General features: G+C 43.7%; 1 protein-coding gene across 1 annotated transcript in view; it reads right to left on the bottom strand.

Annotated features, from left to right (window-relative positions):
- The window catches only part of LOC311627053 (aldehyde oxidase 2), a 51,954-nt gene that overhangs the window by 10,838 nt on the left and 23,930 nt on the right, over nt 1-17,186 (bottom strand). Inside the window, exons 17-28 of the mRNA XM_084893181.1 lie at nt 16,617-16,739; nt 15,699-15,795; nt 15,132-15,256; nt 14,202-14,335; nt 11,954-12,041; nt 9,800-9,886; nt 9,435-9,626; nt 7,967-8,194; nt 4,252-4,347; nt 3,657-3,785; nt 1,638-1,712; nt 902-954 (exon numbers count right to left, since the gene is read on the bottom strand). Of these exons, the coding sequence (XP_084749307.1) occupies nt 902-954; nt 1,638-1,712; nt 3,657-3,785; nt 4,252-4,347; nt 7,967-8,194; nt 9,435-9,626; nt 9,800-9,886; nt 11,954-12,041; nt 14,202-14,335; nt 15,132-15,256; nt 15,699-15,795; nt 16,617-16,739 (1,427 nt within the window). The remainder of the gene's footprint in view (nt 1-901; nt 955-1,637; nt 1,713-3,656; nt 3,786-4,251; nt 4,348-7,966; nt 8,195-9,434; nt 9,627-9,799; nt 9,887-11,953; nt 12,042-14,201; nt 14,336-15,131; nt 15,257-15,698; nt 15,796-16,616; nt 16,740-17,186) is intronic.

Raw genomic sequence — 17,186 nt, 5'->3', positions numbered from 1 at the left:
GCAATTCAATGCATCTATGTATATAAAAGCCCAGCAACCAAATGGAGGAATGACCAGAATGACTGGTTGCTATGATGTGCACTGACGACGAGGGGGCAGACAGCCAACACTGGAGCTGCCCCCTGGTGGTCAGTTGACAGAGATGAGCAGCTGCTCCCATAGTGAGCCTATTCCCCCAGGCCATGCCCCCAACCAATGCATGAATCCATGCACCAGGCCTCTAGTTAATTTATAATGGAAAAGTACCCCGTTGGAGGCTGATTCATTCGCTTCTTGGTAACTGAACTCAGGAATTTAGAACTCACAGTGTACAGGGCATTGGGCATGGCTATTCCTTCCTTTTTTTCTTTCTTAAAAACATCTCTCTCTTTTTCATTTGATGGTTTGCTTCATTAGATTGTTACACTAAAGTCATACACTTCCGGAATTTGACAATCAGCTCTCCTCTCTGAGGGCCTCCTCTGAGGGGTCCTGCACAAGTGTTGACTGGTGACCTCCCATCCATCTCCCCCGTCTACCAAGGGGCTTCTGCACAGGAAGATTTTTATGGTATTGGGAGGAAGATTTGTAAACTTGATGTGCAAGTTACTTCTTTTAGTATTCACACTAAAGAATATTATTATTCTGATTTTTTTTCACAATAAAGAAAAGTAAATAATGATTAAATGTTGTCAGTTATGTTTAACTTTTTTTTTGTACCCAATAGGGGCATTTTTGTTACTTAATATTGCTTTGGACATAGCTCAAGGGCCGATGTGAAGTCGTAGAATTTGGGGCCCAGAAAGGATTTCAGAGATCACATGATGAAAACTTGTTTTACAAATGAGAGATGGAGGCCCTGAGTGCGTGGTTGCCTCCCATTTTCTTGGCTAAGTCAAGATGTTATTATTGTAATCTTTACCTGTAGTATCCTGTGGCTGAAAGACTGATTCTTTGTTCAAAAGCAGTTTCTATCTGCAGGAGGAGCATAATTAGTTAAAATAAAATAAATACACCATCTAATAGGTGAAAATAAAAATATTCAAAATAAAAATATGTGTCAAAATTGACATACAGTCATTGTTGGTGCTTTGTTACCCCCCCCCCCCAAAAAAAGGATTAACTCATCATAATATATATATATATTTTTCCCTCTCAACTGATACACTAACAATTTCCTTCTGATTTGAGTTCAGAAGTCTGAGTTAAAGAAATAAAATGGAATCCTGCTGCCCATCTATGACATACAGGCTTAGTTCACAAGGTAATAGTGCTTCATATCTAAATGTCAGCACTCTAGTAGTGTATGTGCAAATGTGAGATAAATGTGCTAAAGAAATGGTACATAGGGTATTGTAAAATTGGATGAAACAAATCATTTCCCTTGAGACTGAGGAAGGCTCAGTCTGGGTCAGGCCTTCTGGGTACTATTCATACACTTCCATTCCTCTTCTCAGGGATGCTGTTCCCCCTGTTCTCTCTCCATACATACCTGGTAAACATCATAGGACAGCCGTATCAGCTTTTGGGGCTTTTGCCCTTGGTTATAAAGCCACTCTTAGAAGAACTGTGTCTTCAAGCTTCAGCTGTGTGCTGCCCTGGTGCTCTGGGCACTGGTGTGGGTTTCCTCATTTGTGGTAATGGAATGGAACACTTACCCAGTCTTCCCAGGAACCTTCTGGATTTTTCTGAATGACGGGCTCAAGGCGTTTCAGAAGGATCTGACAAGCGTTCTTGGAGGAGTAAAGAAGGGCATTCCCATTAGAGAAGAGCCCAGTGGTTAGGACTTGCGTGGAAGAATATGAGTGGATAGTTAACTAGGTCAGTGAATACTTATGGAGCGCCTGATACGGCATATTGGGACACAGAGATGATAACAACACAGCCCTGACCTTGAGAGGAGTGTCGGTTACTGGAGGGCCTTTCCCTTCCTGCTTCACTTCCTGTGAGAATATAGGCTCAGCTGAACTTCTCTCAGGTCCTCTTTCTAAATATATTCACGTGCTTAATGCCTTCTTCTCTTTTTCTACATTTTTGACTTGTACCTTCTTTTGTATCTTCTAGCCATTAAGACAAATGAAACAAAACATCTTATTTCCATTCAAATTTGTCCTTTCCAATCTCCAACAATGACAGGCTAATATCTGTCTGGGTCTGAAACATTATTCAACTCTGTTCATTCCTCTGCCTAATCACCTATCCACATCAAAGTACTGTAATGGCAGCCTTTGCTTTGGATGTGAAGTGAAAAAATAATTTAGTTTGTTTTTTATAATAACCTGATCTACAAAGTTTCTGATACTCCAAACTGAAACCTAAAACTCAATGCCCTAGAGCAGTGATTTTCAACCTATTTTATCTCATGACACACATTCACTAATTACTAAAATTCTGCAGTACACCTCCATTTTTTTTTTCTAAAATGACAAAAACAATAGATATAATTTTGATTCATTCACACTGGATGGCTACTGTTGTGTTGTCATTTTTTTAATTTGCCAAGCTAAGGGAAAAGATGTCAGGTATTTCATGGTTTTAGAAAACTTGCGGCCCAGCGGATGAAAATCGTCGTCCTAGATGAATTAACACTTAGTTTAGGCTGACAACTCCCATGCACACTGAGCTATTCCCAGCTTGTGTTTGATTTTACCCCAAATTGGGTCTCATGAGTTTGAGGTTTCCCACACATTTGTTCTGAGTAAAAAATCTCAGGTTTTTGAGCCCCTAAGGGTATCCTCACAAAGATAAAATGGATTTAAAAGTGGTTCGTCTTGGTTGCTTAAGTGCAGTGTCCGGGAGCGAGGGGACATGCCTTCCCACAACATTCCAATGGAAAAAGTGGACAGTGCATAACGGAAACATGGCAAAAGGACAGGCAGCCAGATATTTGAATGAAGGAATGTGACGTCATGGTTCTACTTGGAAAAAGTAAAAATGAAACACCCGTTAGAAAACAAGTACCAACAAAAAGGATGACTACTCTGGTGGGGCTCCACTAATGTAGACACTTTAATTGCACCCTGTCTTCCTGGCTGGCATTCCGTCTGCCTCCCTGCCTACAAGGCCTTGGTGCCAGGGGAAACGCACCCAGCTCTGCACTACTTGGTCCCCAGATTTCTCCTTTTTGTGTCTCCGAGGGACAGAGACTGTGTCTGCACCACAACCCAGGCTCTCCTTCTTCCATGGTTGCTGGGCATGTGGTTTCCCATGCTCCACCTCCTCCCCCCTCCCCTGCAGCGAGCTGTGGCCTGAGACTGCTTCTGCGAATGGGTGTCGAGTGGAAGTGACTTGCATCGCTGCCAAGTCTGACCTCCATGCTCTCCCTCCCTGGCTCATTGTGTGATGATGCCCAGGGCAGCCTGGAAAGTCACTTGTTGGGGATGGAGGAACTGCAATCAACCTGGGTGCTTGCATGAGCAAACACTCCCCCTGACTCTTCACTGTACAAGAAAGGGACTTAGTTATGTTTCAGCCTTTATGCTCTGGGTCTATCTGTCACCTCCATTCAGCCTACTCCAACTAACACACTCTCTGACACTTTGGTTATCTTGAGCCTGAGTTTAGTGACACGGACGGCTTCTCCGAGGCCAGTCACATGTGCCTGTATCCAGCTAAGAAAACTGGAGATGTGGTAAAAGTACCCGAGGGAAGACAGACAAAAAGACAAAGGGAAGCACCTGCACGGCTCTGCCATTGACATCGGAGCCTATGGAGGCAGCTGTGGCAATTGTGTTAGGCACCATGGCTGTACTTGTCTCACAGATGTGTAGATAGGACATGGGTATTTTTAATTCATGGCTGGCCACCTATGAGAAAAAGACATATTTTCAAGTTCAGCAAGGAGTTCTGTGAAGATTTGAGTCACCATTTTTCTTAGTAAAAATGACTGTTTTTAGTATGTTCGTGATATCCTTTAAAGCCTAAATCTTGTGACATCGGCTACAGGGCAGGACAACAACAGGACAGGTAACTGCTGGGCTGGACTATATCCTGACAGATAGCCACCCGGCCAGGCACTGTCTCGAGAGGCAGCCAGTATTGCAAGAGGCAGAATAGGTGTGTGTGTGTGTGTGTGTGTGTGTGTGTGTGTGTTTGTGTGTGTGTGATTTCCACCACCACAGCCATTTTATTGGATATGTAGAGGTTTTTCAATTACATAGTCAAGATCTTAGGGTTTGAGCTCAGGGAGTTGTCCCTTACCCTAAAACTAGTGCCAAATGCCAGTCATATCAACAATGAATGAGATTAGTGACTTCATTTTATTGATCTTACCTGTAGCATTTTGGTGTGAATACCTTGTCCCAGCTCGTTGCCTCCGTGTGTGACCAACACAGACCCATCTGTGTAGATGTGAACCAATGCTGCTGCCTAGAAAAACAACCAACCCGAAGACCCTGCTCAGAGCCAGTTCAGTGAGGTCAATGGAAGACATGGGGTAGTGAAACACACGTCTGCGAAGTGGGGAGGGTCAGAGGCAAGCTCTCCTGGTGGGGTTGTGAGGCCTAGCTCTGTTTTGTGCCAAAGTCACCTGGAAAGACAGTCTTAGTGAGGAACCTGGTTTTAGTAGGAGCCCCTTGGGGTTGCTACTGTTTGAAAGTCACTCCCTCGATTAAAATCTCTGGCAAATCACTCAACCGGCGAATTAAACATTTGTTAAGTACATGCACGTGGTATGTGCTTGCTCTATAGACAAGGATGAATAAGATGAGCTTCTTCCTCAGGTAGCTCTCAGTGCTGTGGGGGGCCAGGCTGGAAAGCAGGTCATGAGAATGCAGAATGAGGTGTGAGATGAACGGTGTGCCTGGAGGCCTGGGAGGACGGACCCAGCTGCGTCTGCAGAGCCAGGGAAGGGTTCCCCAAAGTGGCACTGAATGGAATCCTGAAAGGGAGAACAGTTTGCCCCTTGGGCAAGGTGGGCAAAAACTCCCCATTGTCTGCAAGGGAGAGCCCTGCACCTGCTCCTTGTCATTAGGTGAGGCCCTTTGGGATTCGGTCTCTGGTGCTTTCCCACTTCATTCCAGTCTTTTCCTACCTTGCCTCTAAGCCTGGCATTGCCCCTGTTCCTTCCTGACCTGTGCTTTTGCATACGATGTTCCTGTTCCTTCCTGACCTGTGCTTTTGCATACGATGTTCTCTCCCTGGCTTGCTCCGCAGCCTTCGACACCCCCACCCTTGTGGTCTCTATTCTGTTAGAACTTCTGCGAACACTCCTCATTCCTTTCTGGGAAGGATCCGTTACCCGCTTCTCTGCACCTCGCCTTACAGGGGTGAACTGAGTTGAGTAGCATCCCCTTTAAATCCCTGTCCCTCTAGGACAGTGGATCTCAACCTTCCTAATGCCACGACCCTTTAATACAGTTCCTCATGTTGTGGTGACCCCCAGCCATAAAATTATTTTCATTGCTACTTCATAACTAGTTATGAATCATAATATAAATATCTGTGTTTTCCAATGGTCTTAAGCTCTACAACAGCGGCTCTCAACCTGTGGGTTGCAACAAAAAACAGGGTGAGAATCACTAGCAGGGTCTAGGGCAGGGGTCCTCAAACTTTTTAAAGTGGGGGCCAGATCACGGTCCCTCAGAGAGCTGGAGGGCCGGACTATATGAACAACTAATTCCTACTGTAACACCTCGGCTGCGCTCACTGCCCAAAAAACCTGGCGGGCCGGATCAGACTCCTCTGCGGGCCGCATGTGGCCCCGCGGGCCGTAGTTTGAAGACCCCTGGTATAGGGCATCAGAAAGCAGCCTTATTTGTAAGTAGTCTTTCCAGATGCAATTAGATGAGATGAGGCACAGCAGACTTCTTCCCTGGGCCTCCTAAAGGAGCACAGCACTGCCAACACCTGGATTTTGAATGTCTAGCCTCCGGAACTTTGAGAAAATACAAGTGTTGTTTGAAGCCACTCAGTTTGCGGTATTTTGTTATTGAAACCACAGGAAATGAATACAGGGGGTGACAGGGAGTCTCAGCGAGGAGGGGCACCTAGTCTTTTTCATCCTGTGTCCTGAAGGGAACTCTGAGTAGGTCTGAATCACAGAGACACTAAAAATATGTTTGTTAAACTGGATGAATGGCAATGTGGTATTTTTCCTCTGAGGAGAAAAGGGAGTGGAGGGGGAGGAGAAGGAAGAGGAGGAGGAAGTGGGACTTCTGTCTATTCTGTCTGGAGATGTCTGAGCCCTGGGCGACTTGGAGGGATTCCAGGCATCAAGGCTCGCAGGTTCTAATAATAGTATTTCTTCAGCGTGGCCTCCTGACCCCTTGCAAGGACATGCTACTCTGCCTGGTTTGGGGAGTAGGTGTCCAGCTTTATGAGTCATCAGCTGACCTGGAATAACACATCTCAGCTCCTAGCCTGGTGTGCCTGGAGTACATCAATTTGGAACTCTGTGGGGAAGCTGGAGGTCTTGCAAATGAACACTTGGCTTGATTTAAAGCATTTTGTGTGTGTGTGTGTGTGTGTGTGTGTGTGTGTGTGTGTGTGATGAGATGAGAAGTTGGCAGAAATTAGGCCGTGGTTTAGGTGAGGGACAGCCATAAAGGTGGGGAGATGTGATATAATACAAACAAATATGTGGTCTTTGCCCCTGGTTTTTGACACAGTTCCTAAAACCCATGGAATTTACTGTGCTTTGTATGCTAATGAGATGACTCTTGGGGCAGCCTATCTAGCTGCCCAGTTTGCTGACCACTGCTCTAGGACATGTGGGGCAGGGGAGGCAGGATGGTTGCCAGAAAAACCAACCACTGGGAGAGTCACATCTTTCAGCCCCACTCCCTGACCTCCAGGAAGGTGTGAGGCTAGAGATTGATTTCAATCCCGATGGCTGATGATTGAATCAAGTATATCCAGGTAATGACATTTCTGGGAGCTTCCGGGTCAGAGAACACATCCATGAATAGGTGGGCCGCAAGGTGGAGGGAGAGCACTGGACAACCTCACGCCTCCTCTCCCATTCGCCGTTTTGGGGTTGTATCAAAACAGATACAACCCCAGTGGTTGGTTTTTCTGGCAACTATCCTGTCTCCCCAGCCACAGCTAGATGGGCTGCCCCCAAGAGTCATCTCATTAGCATACAAAGCACAGTAAATTCCATGGGTTTTAGGAACTTTGTCAAAAACCAGAGGCAAAGACCACATATTTGTGTGTGTGTGTGTGTGTGTGTGTTGGCTGCCAATAGGTGGGTATAAGTGGAAGAATGTTTTCAATGGTATACACACAGGGGGGATCTACTGCATTTTTAGACTTACATTGAGACATAATGGGTGTAAGACCTTTCTGCTTTTGATCGACAATCCTGGGAGGCAACAGTTTTTCCCAGTTTTCTCAACAGCTTTCCTGTATAGGAAGACTCAGAACCAGGCCTCGTGCTATGTAACGGACTCACTTATATACCACCCTTCCTCCTCCCTTCTGGAGAGGGCCTCTGAATGACTTGCCTCTTCTTTTTGCAAATTTACCTGGGAGATTTGGAGCCCACCCTCATTTCCCTATCAGAATTGACAGGTTCCTGGGAGAGGTGGCTTGAAACAAACGGCTGGTCAGGGCAACGTAGAATGACTTCCCTGCCTATGACTTAGGGTGCACCAAGCAATGCTATGGGGACTGGGGCGCAGGCCAGGAGCAGCCCCCTTCCTGCCCAAGTTTGTGACCCTTGAGCTTAGAAAGCACAGCACGGCAGTCCTGTGGATTCCTGCTCCCTTTTGGAATAGGGGTTCCATGGGGCAGTCAGGACTCCATCTTGGCATACCCTCACCCCCCCCACCCCCCCTCCCCGCTGCAGGTCTCATGCTTGCTGATGCCACTGTCTGCCATGGAGGCACTTCTCTATGGCACTGTGGAGCAAGTGCTTGCTGAGGGGTGCTGCCCAGGAGAGGGGCTCCGAGCCCTGGGAACTGTGATACTCGGGCCAAGTCAGCACGAGCTGATCTGGCCAGGAGTGTGTCTGCCACGAGGCTGATGCACACAGCTAGGACCTCACCTGGTGGTAGCTAGTGTCAACAAAGCCGACTGAGAACTTCATGGGGACAATGGCAAGTCCTTTCTTCTTCCAGTAATTCTTCTTATTAAACACTTCCACTTGCTCTCTTCTGCTGCCAAAGGAAGACTTGTCCAGACATTCGTTCCAACATCGTATCAGGCTCTCAGGGCTGAAGGCTTGTTTGTAGATGGTTTTATCCACAGTCTTGTACATGTTTTCCTCCCTAACCTGAAGTGGGTAGAAAATGGAACTGGTAGTTATGGTAAGTCAGAAACGGACTACAAATTTATCGAGGAAACGGGATTGAAATATAAAAAGTAGGCTGGGGTCTGATGGAATGTATGAAGAGCAGAAAGTGTTATCAACACTGACCTCAGCTGCCAGGAGCTGCCCCTGTCTGACTAGCATGCTGTATATACTGTGCACTTTCTAGGGTATTGCTCAAAATGATGTTTTTGGAGAACATTCTTTTGGCGGTCTCTCTCAAGAGTTTTCAAGTGCACTGTCAATTTCACTTCTGTAAATTTACCCTCTACCTAGAAGGGCAAAGATCGTATCAAGACATGTATTGCAACAGTATTTTATTTTATTTTTGAAAAAATATATATTTTATTGATTTTTTTAGAGAGAGGAAGGGAGAGAGAGAGTTAGAAACATCAATGAGAGAGAAACATTGATCAGTTGCCTCCTGCACACCCCCTATTGGGGATGTGCTTGCAGTGAAGATACATACCCTTGACCGGAATCAAACCCAGAACCCTTCAGTCCACAGGCCAATGTTCTATCACTGAGCCAAACCAGTTAGGGCTGCAACAGCATTTTAATAGCCATAGATGGGTAACAAGCTGAACGTGCACCAACAATGGCTAAGCAAATGATGGTATATCTGTGTTACACAGCACTATTCAGTCTTGAAAAAGAAGGAAGTAGGTCATTCTATTGCCACAGGAAGATGGCCATGGCCTATTGCCAAGTAGAAAAAAGCAGAGTGCAGAATAATGTGTTGATTAGGGCCCCATTTTGGTAAGTAACTGTATATGTGCATGTATAAACATATGGCAATGATGATGTATCTATGTATGAATACAGATGGGTAGATACCCATAGAGAAAGAGCTAGAACAATAAATATGGAAATGCTGACCATGGTTACCCTTAACCAATAGGGATGGAGGGATTAAAAAAAGGGTACGTTCACTTTTTTACTCTAATGACTTCAGTGGGGTTTAAAGGTTAAAAAGAGTAATTATCTTTGCACAGGTTTTAAAAAGAAAGAAAAAGAGAAATCTTTGTACAAGAAGGGTGGAAGATCAGAGGAGGGAGGTGAATTCTTTTAGGTAGCACTGAACATATTTCGAATTTTGAGCCAGAGCTCATTTGAATGGCTCTAGGGTATTTCCCTAGGAAGCTGGTTTCCTTCTCATCTGATTCTTCAGCAATCTTGGCTATGACCTTGGTTGCAATCTTACCTTTTCTGGCAGAAGGCCACATTTGGCTGCCACAGCTGTGATACAAGATTCTGTCACCAGGGTTCCTTGTGGGAAGCCGTACCCACGAAAGGCTGTGTTGGATGGTAAGTTGGTCATACAGGCACGGCCCCGGAACCTGAGGTTTCGGATTTTATACGCATTTTCCAGCTTCAGTACAAGGAATTCTGTTACCTAAAGTGATGGAAGATAGTCACATATATTGGATAAACATTTTCTTCTTTTTTTCTGAAAGTTGAGTTGCTGTGGAACCTGGTAAGTACTTGAGGAAGTGTGTTCAATAAAAACTCATCTAGAAGTTCTATGTTCTGTTCACGACCAACGTCACTGGTGTCTGATGCACGCACCTGTTCCGAATCATCCAGTGTGCAGCCTCCGTTAATGAAGCACTCAATGTCCAGAGCTTTGATCCGCCCGTTGTTCATGAATCCCACCTGTCAGCAAATGATGGACGTTTTACATGGTTAACGTACATGCCAACCTGGAGCCACAGCCCAGCTCCACCATTAGGCAGGCCTGAAGACGGACGCTGCTCCCGTTGGCTCTGGGTGTCCCCCTCCTGGCTAGTCTCTTAGCTTTCAGCACTTGGCTGACAAAGGCCTCCTCTGACCTGAATTTTGCTGAGCCCTTTCTACCCAACCCACAATTTTCTGGCTTCACTAGTCATTATGAAATTCTAAAGTTCTTGCCAATCTCCAGACATGTAATTGCTACCTTCTTCCTTATTCTTGGAAGATTCTCCTTCACTTTTTACTGGCATTCCTTCTGATTTAGACGGGGTTTCCACCCCGTGGACAAGCCTCTGGGATTTCAGAGTGCGGTGGAATGAATGGCAGTGCATCTCGTTGCAGGAAAGCGTCAGAAGCCAGGGCTGGGAATGATCCCTGGCATGATGGCTCTCTGCTCTTGTTGTGCTGAGCTGTGGAGTGCTTTGCAACTGCTACAGCCTCAACAAATGCGAGCTTGTGCTGCTGTGCTTCCTGGGACTCAGAGGCACTTGGCGTTCCTCTGAAGTCGCCCTTCCCACCATGGGACCAGTCTGTCTGTAGAGCCCAGATTGAAAAGAAAAATTCCCACTCCCTGCTGTAGTTCTACCAAAAAGACTGGCTCTGGTCTCTGTCTTCTGAAGACGTGGACAAATACAACTGATGGAACCATACAGCTATGTGGTTATTATCATCTACTTGAGAAGTGTTGGATAATAAACCAGAGCACGTAGGACCTGTGGGAAAATCCATCAATTCAGAATTTGTGGCAGTTTTGACCAAGGCTACGCAGCAGGATACCTTTAACTTTTCCTGAAGAAAGCATTGCCAAGCAAATGTAGCAGAGAGAATTCTTTAGCTGTTTAATATAAACTTTAAAAATTTTTTTGAAGAACCTATCACACATAAGTATCTGCTCTAGTAATTTACAAGTAGTTCCAAGTAAACAAGCAAACCTTTGTTAGCTAAGTTTAATGAGGATATATACATACATGTATACATATACACACATATTATTATGTTGGTAGTACATAAAGATCCAAATAGAATAAAATTTGGATCTTTAAAATAGTCTAATGATTTCCCTCTTTTATATTATTATAAATACCATAACATTCACTGTCTAGAATCCTCTTAAATAGGTACTAGAATTAAAATAGTCTCACAACTAATATAAATAAATCCTGATTTATAATCTAGGCCAAAACCAAAGAACTCAGCAACTACCATAATACTAATTGCCACAATCCCAGAATGTGTCTCTACATTGCTATTGATATTAGAAGATAATAAATACCTGACAAATTTCTGTGCATTTGAAGGCCATTACAAAAATTAATTGCCAACTATGGTTTATTTCTCTCTAATTATATAAATTACTAATGCCAATGGAAGAGATAAAATTGTGAAAAGCCATGGTTTTAGTAATGCCAAAAATATAACAATTTAGTAATCTAAGGCAATGACAAAATTAGATATGAAATTTAACTATATGCATGCTACAAGTAATTGCCAAATAAAGCATATTTGATAGGGAAATATAACAAAGAACTCAGGCACAAATTTGAAAAGTAGTATTGATGTCAACAAATATTTTTAATAGTGTTTATGCTACAGTTGCATAAAAATGCAATGAATGTGGTTTGAAACAATTAAAATTATTTCCCTTGTTAGTAGATTATTTTTTCCTATTTGCAAATAATATTTATGACATTTTCATAACCACTTAGTGGAAACACTTGTAAAGTGAAGTTTAGCATAACAATGTTTGTAGCTTCTTCCAGGTTTTTGTCACTGAGGAAACATTAGCATTTTTAATCATGTATTTTTATTATTCAATTTCACAATTCTACACTCGATTTATTAAAAGTTCCTCACAAAAATGTTATGAATATTCAGATACACAGCATCCTCATTGAATATTTTAGATGCTAAGATTATTGTTTTTAGAATTCAACAAAATCAAAACAATAGAAGAGAATGAAGTATTTCAATAATTTCATCTTTAATACTCACTTTATATTTTCCAAATAATGGGTGTCTTCCCCCAGTTATTAACATATCATCTTCACGATCAAGAACAAGACGGACAGGGTGACCAGTTCTAAGGACAACAAGTCTTAATCAGATTCTGCATCCCACCCATCCATCCACCATCTACTCATCTAGTATCCATCCACCCATTTATCCATCCCCTCGTTTAATTACCTACCCACCCATCCATCTATCTACCTTTCTACCCACCCATCCTCTACCTGCCCTCCAATCCATTTTATCCAATCATTCATTTAATCATCCATCCATTCTATATATATTCATTGAGTGCATACACTGTGTGAAGCATTGACTAATGCATAACTAAATTACTATTGTCTCCATGGTCTTTAGATCTAGCTAAAGTGATTAATGTCACATGGCAGTTCTCTTGTGTTGTTATGGCTTTAAATTTGACAATCATTCAGATCCAGTCATTTTTGCACATCCCCACCACTAGTAACAAAAGAGAGTGTGAACAGATAAATGCAAACATAACAACACAACTTCAAGCAAAGGCCAACACTTGTCTTAGGATGTGTCAGGATTTGGATCTTCATTTTCACCGGGACTGCAATGATGTTGGCCAAGCTGGGCCCCTGGGGAGCTAGGAGCTTCAGCCTTTCTGGGTCTCAGGGGCAGAGGCTCCCGGACTTTGGAGTTCAGAAGAGTCCTCTGGAGTGCTGGTGAAATGCAGATTCCGGAGCTTTAGCACTTTAGCAATAGGTTGGGAAGGGGCCCTAGAATCTGCATTTCCCTCAGCAATTTAATGCAGGTGTCTTTAGATACATGTTGAAAGTCATTAATTCTAGTGTAGGGTTTCCTGGTCTTTTTTGATGGTGAGGACCACCTGGAGCATCAGTTAAATGTTCAGTGTCTGGGTTCATTTCCTGGTGACTTTGATTCTGTGGGTCTGGGATAGGAAGGCAGAAGTTTCTATGACCTGAGGAGACTCTAATTGCCAGCAACTTGAGAGCATTCCTCTGGGGACCACTTAACACAAGGCAGGAGTGTGCTAAGACAGGGTTGGTTAAGATGGTGTTTCCCACACTTGGCTGTGCAGTAGAACCACTGGGAAGGCTTTAAAAATGTTTTTATTGATGAGAGAGAGAGAGAGAGAGAGAGAGAGAGAGAGAGAGAGAGAGAGAGAGAGAGAGAAACATCAATGGCTTGCCTCCCATATGCACCCTGACCTAGGGGATTAAACCTCTAACCTGAGTATGTGCCATGACAAATAATTAAACCCACAACTTTTTTGTATATGGGACAATGCTCCAACCAACTGAACCACCCGGCCAGGGAGGAAAGTTTAAAAAATATATATATAATAGTGGTTGGGTCAGTATGGGGCATCCTAGGATTTAAATGTTCCCATGAACATTTAGATGTGCAATTATGCTTGGGAAGTCTTAACAGCACAAAACCTGGTAGAAATACAGCAAATTGATTCTCCCTTGCTGGGTCCCTGGTGGAGGTGAATAGAGAGAGGCTCATTATGAAAAGAATTGGAGATGAGATTCAGATCCTGCTTTTTCCTACCTCTCATCATGAAAGGAGACACTTACTGAGTAAGTGTCTTGGTTCCTAGCTCTGAACTGTACAGAAGCTGCTAAAGGACATTTACTGGCTGTTTGGAGCTCTGACAAAGTATAAAAAACCCCCAAACCAAAACTAAAACCCAAAAACCAAACAAAACCAAAGACTAGAAAAGCCAACACCATGCAAACAGCGAGCGTTCCATTGAGGTGAGCCTGGGAGCTCTCTTTGAGGCTGTCATCTGTCCTCTGAGCACACATTGAACGGCCAGCTCTCCCCAGGTGCAGGGAGGAGGCCGGGTGGGGGTCTTTCTCCCCTCCCCCCGCCCTGTCTGCAACTGAGAGCAGGAAGGAAAAGTGAGGGAGCATTCTTCCCCTTGGCACTCCACTTGGGCAGTTACTTGTCCCACCCTTAAATGGGTCATCTTTTCTGAAACTCTGGTCCTGGAGGTGTTCAGCTAGTAACACCACTTTTCCTTTTCATAGGAAATTAGCATATGTCTATCTACATATGACTTTGCTAATAACTCCAGGAGGTTAGGCATTATATCTACAATTGAAAAGAAAAAGAGACAGGAGGCTGAGTTGCCCAAGGATGGCAGGTGGTTATGACAGCAGCCCAAGTGCCTCTTAGGCCTCGGACCAGCCCTCAGCTGTGACATTTTACACCCCTCTGTACCCCCAGGTGCACTTACTTGATGGCACCCACAGCTGCAATAGCTCCGAACACAGCTGGTTTTCCTACTTTCCCGCCAAAACCTCCACCCACTCGTTTTACATGACAGGTGATCCTGTTGATTGGGATGTTTAAAGTAGAAGACACTGTTTTCTGTAAAAGTTAGATATTGGGAAAGTTTTACAAGAATGAAATGGCAAAGAAGACTTTGATTTCCTGAAATACAACATCACTGCAAATTCCATTCACATCTACTGTGGTTTCCTCTCCAAGCTACAAGACATTCTCTCCAACATCCCATCTCTGCAGCAAGCCCACTGCTCTAGTGCTTTCCCAAGGGGGGAAAGACAAAAAAAAAAAAAAAGTCTGACTGTGTCTTGTGTAGCTCCATTGAGGTCATAAACATGGATCATTGCCACAGAACACAGCCTTTCCAGCAGAAAAAATGGCATTTTCCAGAAGGGAAACTGTCAGAAGAAACAGTCCTGGGTTCCTGTCAGAAGCTGAACTCCGAGACAAATGCCTAAACACAATGTCCCAACAAGGTGAGAAACAGCAAACTCCAGCAACCTCCTGAAGAAGAAGTATTTTCAGCTAAAACTTTGAGTACTTTATGGCTGGGGAAATGAAAATGTGCTATAAAGTGAGATGTTGACTCCACAGGTTAACTGTAATAATTATCTTAGAGAAAAATCAAGTACAGATATAACTGAGTGTTGTCATCCAAGCACAGAGTTCATTTAAGCACACTGCCATTGAATGTCCTCTCTAAATCTAAAGTGACTTCACAAGACCAGAAAAAAAAGGGGTCCTGGGATCTTAGCTCTTCATTGATGTCAAATGCTTGTACAATATTTTGAGTAAATGCCTGTCAACTCTGAGGCAGAGGGGGTTGAAGACCATGATAGACTTAGGAAGTTACAGAGGTGGGGGCGGCCCTGGATCTCACCTGCACGTGGGTGGGATCCTGTGTTGACACATAGATGTCCAGTTCGTTGTCCTCTGTCTTTGGAATAACAAGCACTCTTTGTGTTTCCATGTAAAAGTGTTCCTGTCCTCCAACATGGACCTCTCCTGTTAGGTGCAAACACAGGGAAATTCCTGAAGGTTCCCACTGGTTGGAAGTGGTCATGTTGGGGAATTCAAAAGCAAGCGGGATGTGGTGGACTGACCAGCCTGGATTTGTCCTGAGCGAGGAACTGATGGGCCAAGCATTTATCCTGTGTCAACTGAGAGCAATCTGTTTCAGAGAATACTGTTCTGGATAACAAGTTGAACGTGTCTGGTTCTGTTCCTTACTCTGCCCTTGACACTTCAAAATTTTAGGAGTTTTTCTTCTATTTATTCTGCTGCTCCCTACCCCTCCCACCCTTAAAACCGACACACACACACACCCACTGGAAAGAATAGATCTAAGAGAAATTTGGCAAAGCACCAAGAGGAAATCACAGGCCCTCAATGTCTGCTTCAGAGTAGAATCCCCCAACGATCCCATCAAATATCCTGAGTCTCTTACCTTCAATAACGTGATCGACTTTTTCAAATGCCTCCTCAATGTTTCCTTGTTCAAGTTTCTTTTCAGGGCATAGGAATGAGTTGTGTTTTATGGCATCCTAAGTGACAGGAAAAAAACCCCAAAGGCAATTCTTTGTATGCTTCTTCCACTGGCAGTGTTTTTCTTAACAAAAAGCCAGTAAACTCCCCAAATTGCCATCTGCTAGGACACATCAAAGGAATGCTGCAAGCAGGGAAGCACTAGAGCAGTGGGCTTGCTGCAGAGATGGGATGTTGGAGAGAATGTCTTGTAGCTTGGAGAGGAAATCAACAAGAGTTAGAGAAACATTAATAATTGAGAGCTGGAGGCACTTTGATGGTCCAAGATGATCAGTACTCATTTCTCATTTTCAGCGTGTATCTCCAGGGAACAGGTAATAGGCCTAAATGCAGTTCGAGTGAGGTTCTGGGCCTTCCCTTTTAACCTTTTCCCTGAAGAAAAACACTGGTGTAAGACTTAGATAGCTCATGCACAAGAACCTCTAACTCAGAGATCTGAAAGAACAGGTGGTGTTGAGGGAGAAGACTCAAGTCCTAATGCATTCTGAGCAAAAAAGCCCAATAGACATGTAGGAAGTTTGTTCATTTCTTTGAGATTTGACATGTTTCACAGGGCTTCTCTAGTTCTTTGTTTTCTTTCTGATAATAACATGAACGAACTCACATAAGAAGCCTGGGAGCCATTCCGAGGTTCTGTGAATTGACCTACTGACAGCTGATCCTAGTTTTACTGTCAGATCCAAGGTACTTTTCCATTCTTCAGAAGGCACCCGTCTCCTGCATTCTTACTCTCCAATAGCTTTAAAGCCATCGGCTTTCTCGCTAAGGATGATAAAGTAGTTTTAATTTGTAGCCTTTCGGGAGAGACCAGTCAGCTTACCTCGATGGTGAAGATTACGGGCTCCAGATCTTCATAGGTGATCTTTATCTCTCCAATAGCACGTTTCGCCTGCACATCTGTCTCTGCAGCCACAGCACAGATGATTTGACCCACGCAAAGTACCTGTGGAAAGCACATGCGTGAAAGCAGGTAGAAAATTCTGGATAGGAGTAGGTTAAGCTCAATTTTACCAGTGGCATCTTAGTTGTCATCACTGAGAAATGATAACCACCTTGAAGTCACATTCAGCTGTATGTGCTTGGTTAACACATGAAAATATTTTTGAATGAAAAAATAATTTAAATAACACAGATGTTTCCATTGGCCATTTTACTCAATGAATATAAGCTCCAGAGTGAATGTGAAATTGGCTGTGACTTTGAATCTGCTCCGTCCTGTCAAGTTAGGTTCACAGGTATTGCCTTTGTGGTGTCATTTTAGGGTTTAAAGATAAGGAAAGTAAGGGAAATATCTATTTATTTATTTATTTATTTATTTATTTATTTATTTATTTATTTATTTATTTTTGTAGAACATGGCACTTCACCCCCATTCATGTGTTGAATCCCT

This window comes from Pipistrellus hanaki (assembly GCF_964339955.1).
Source record: "Pipistrellus hanaki genome assembly, chromosome: 8".
Taxonomy (NCBI): Eukaryota; Metazoa; Chordata; class Mammalia; order Chiroptera; family Vespertilionidae; genus Pipistrellus; species Pipistrellus hanaki.
The sequence above is the reverse complement of the archived record's forward strand: the minus strand, read 5'-3'. Positions and strand labels throughout refer to the sequence as shown.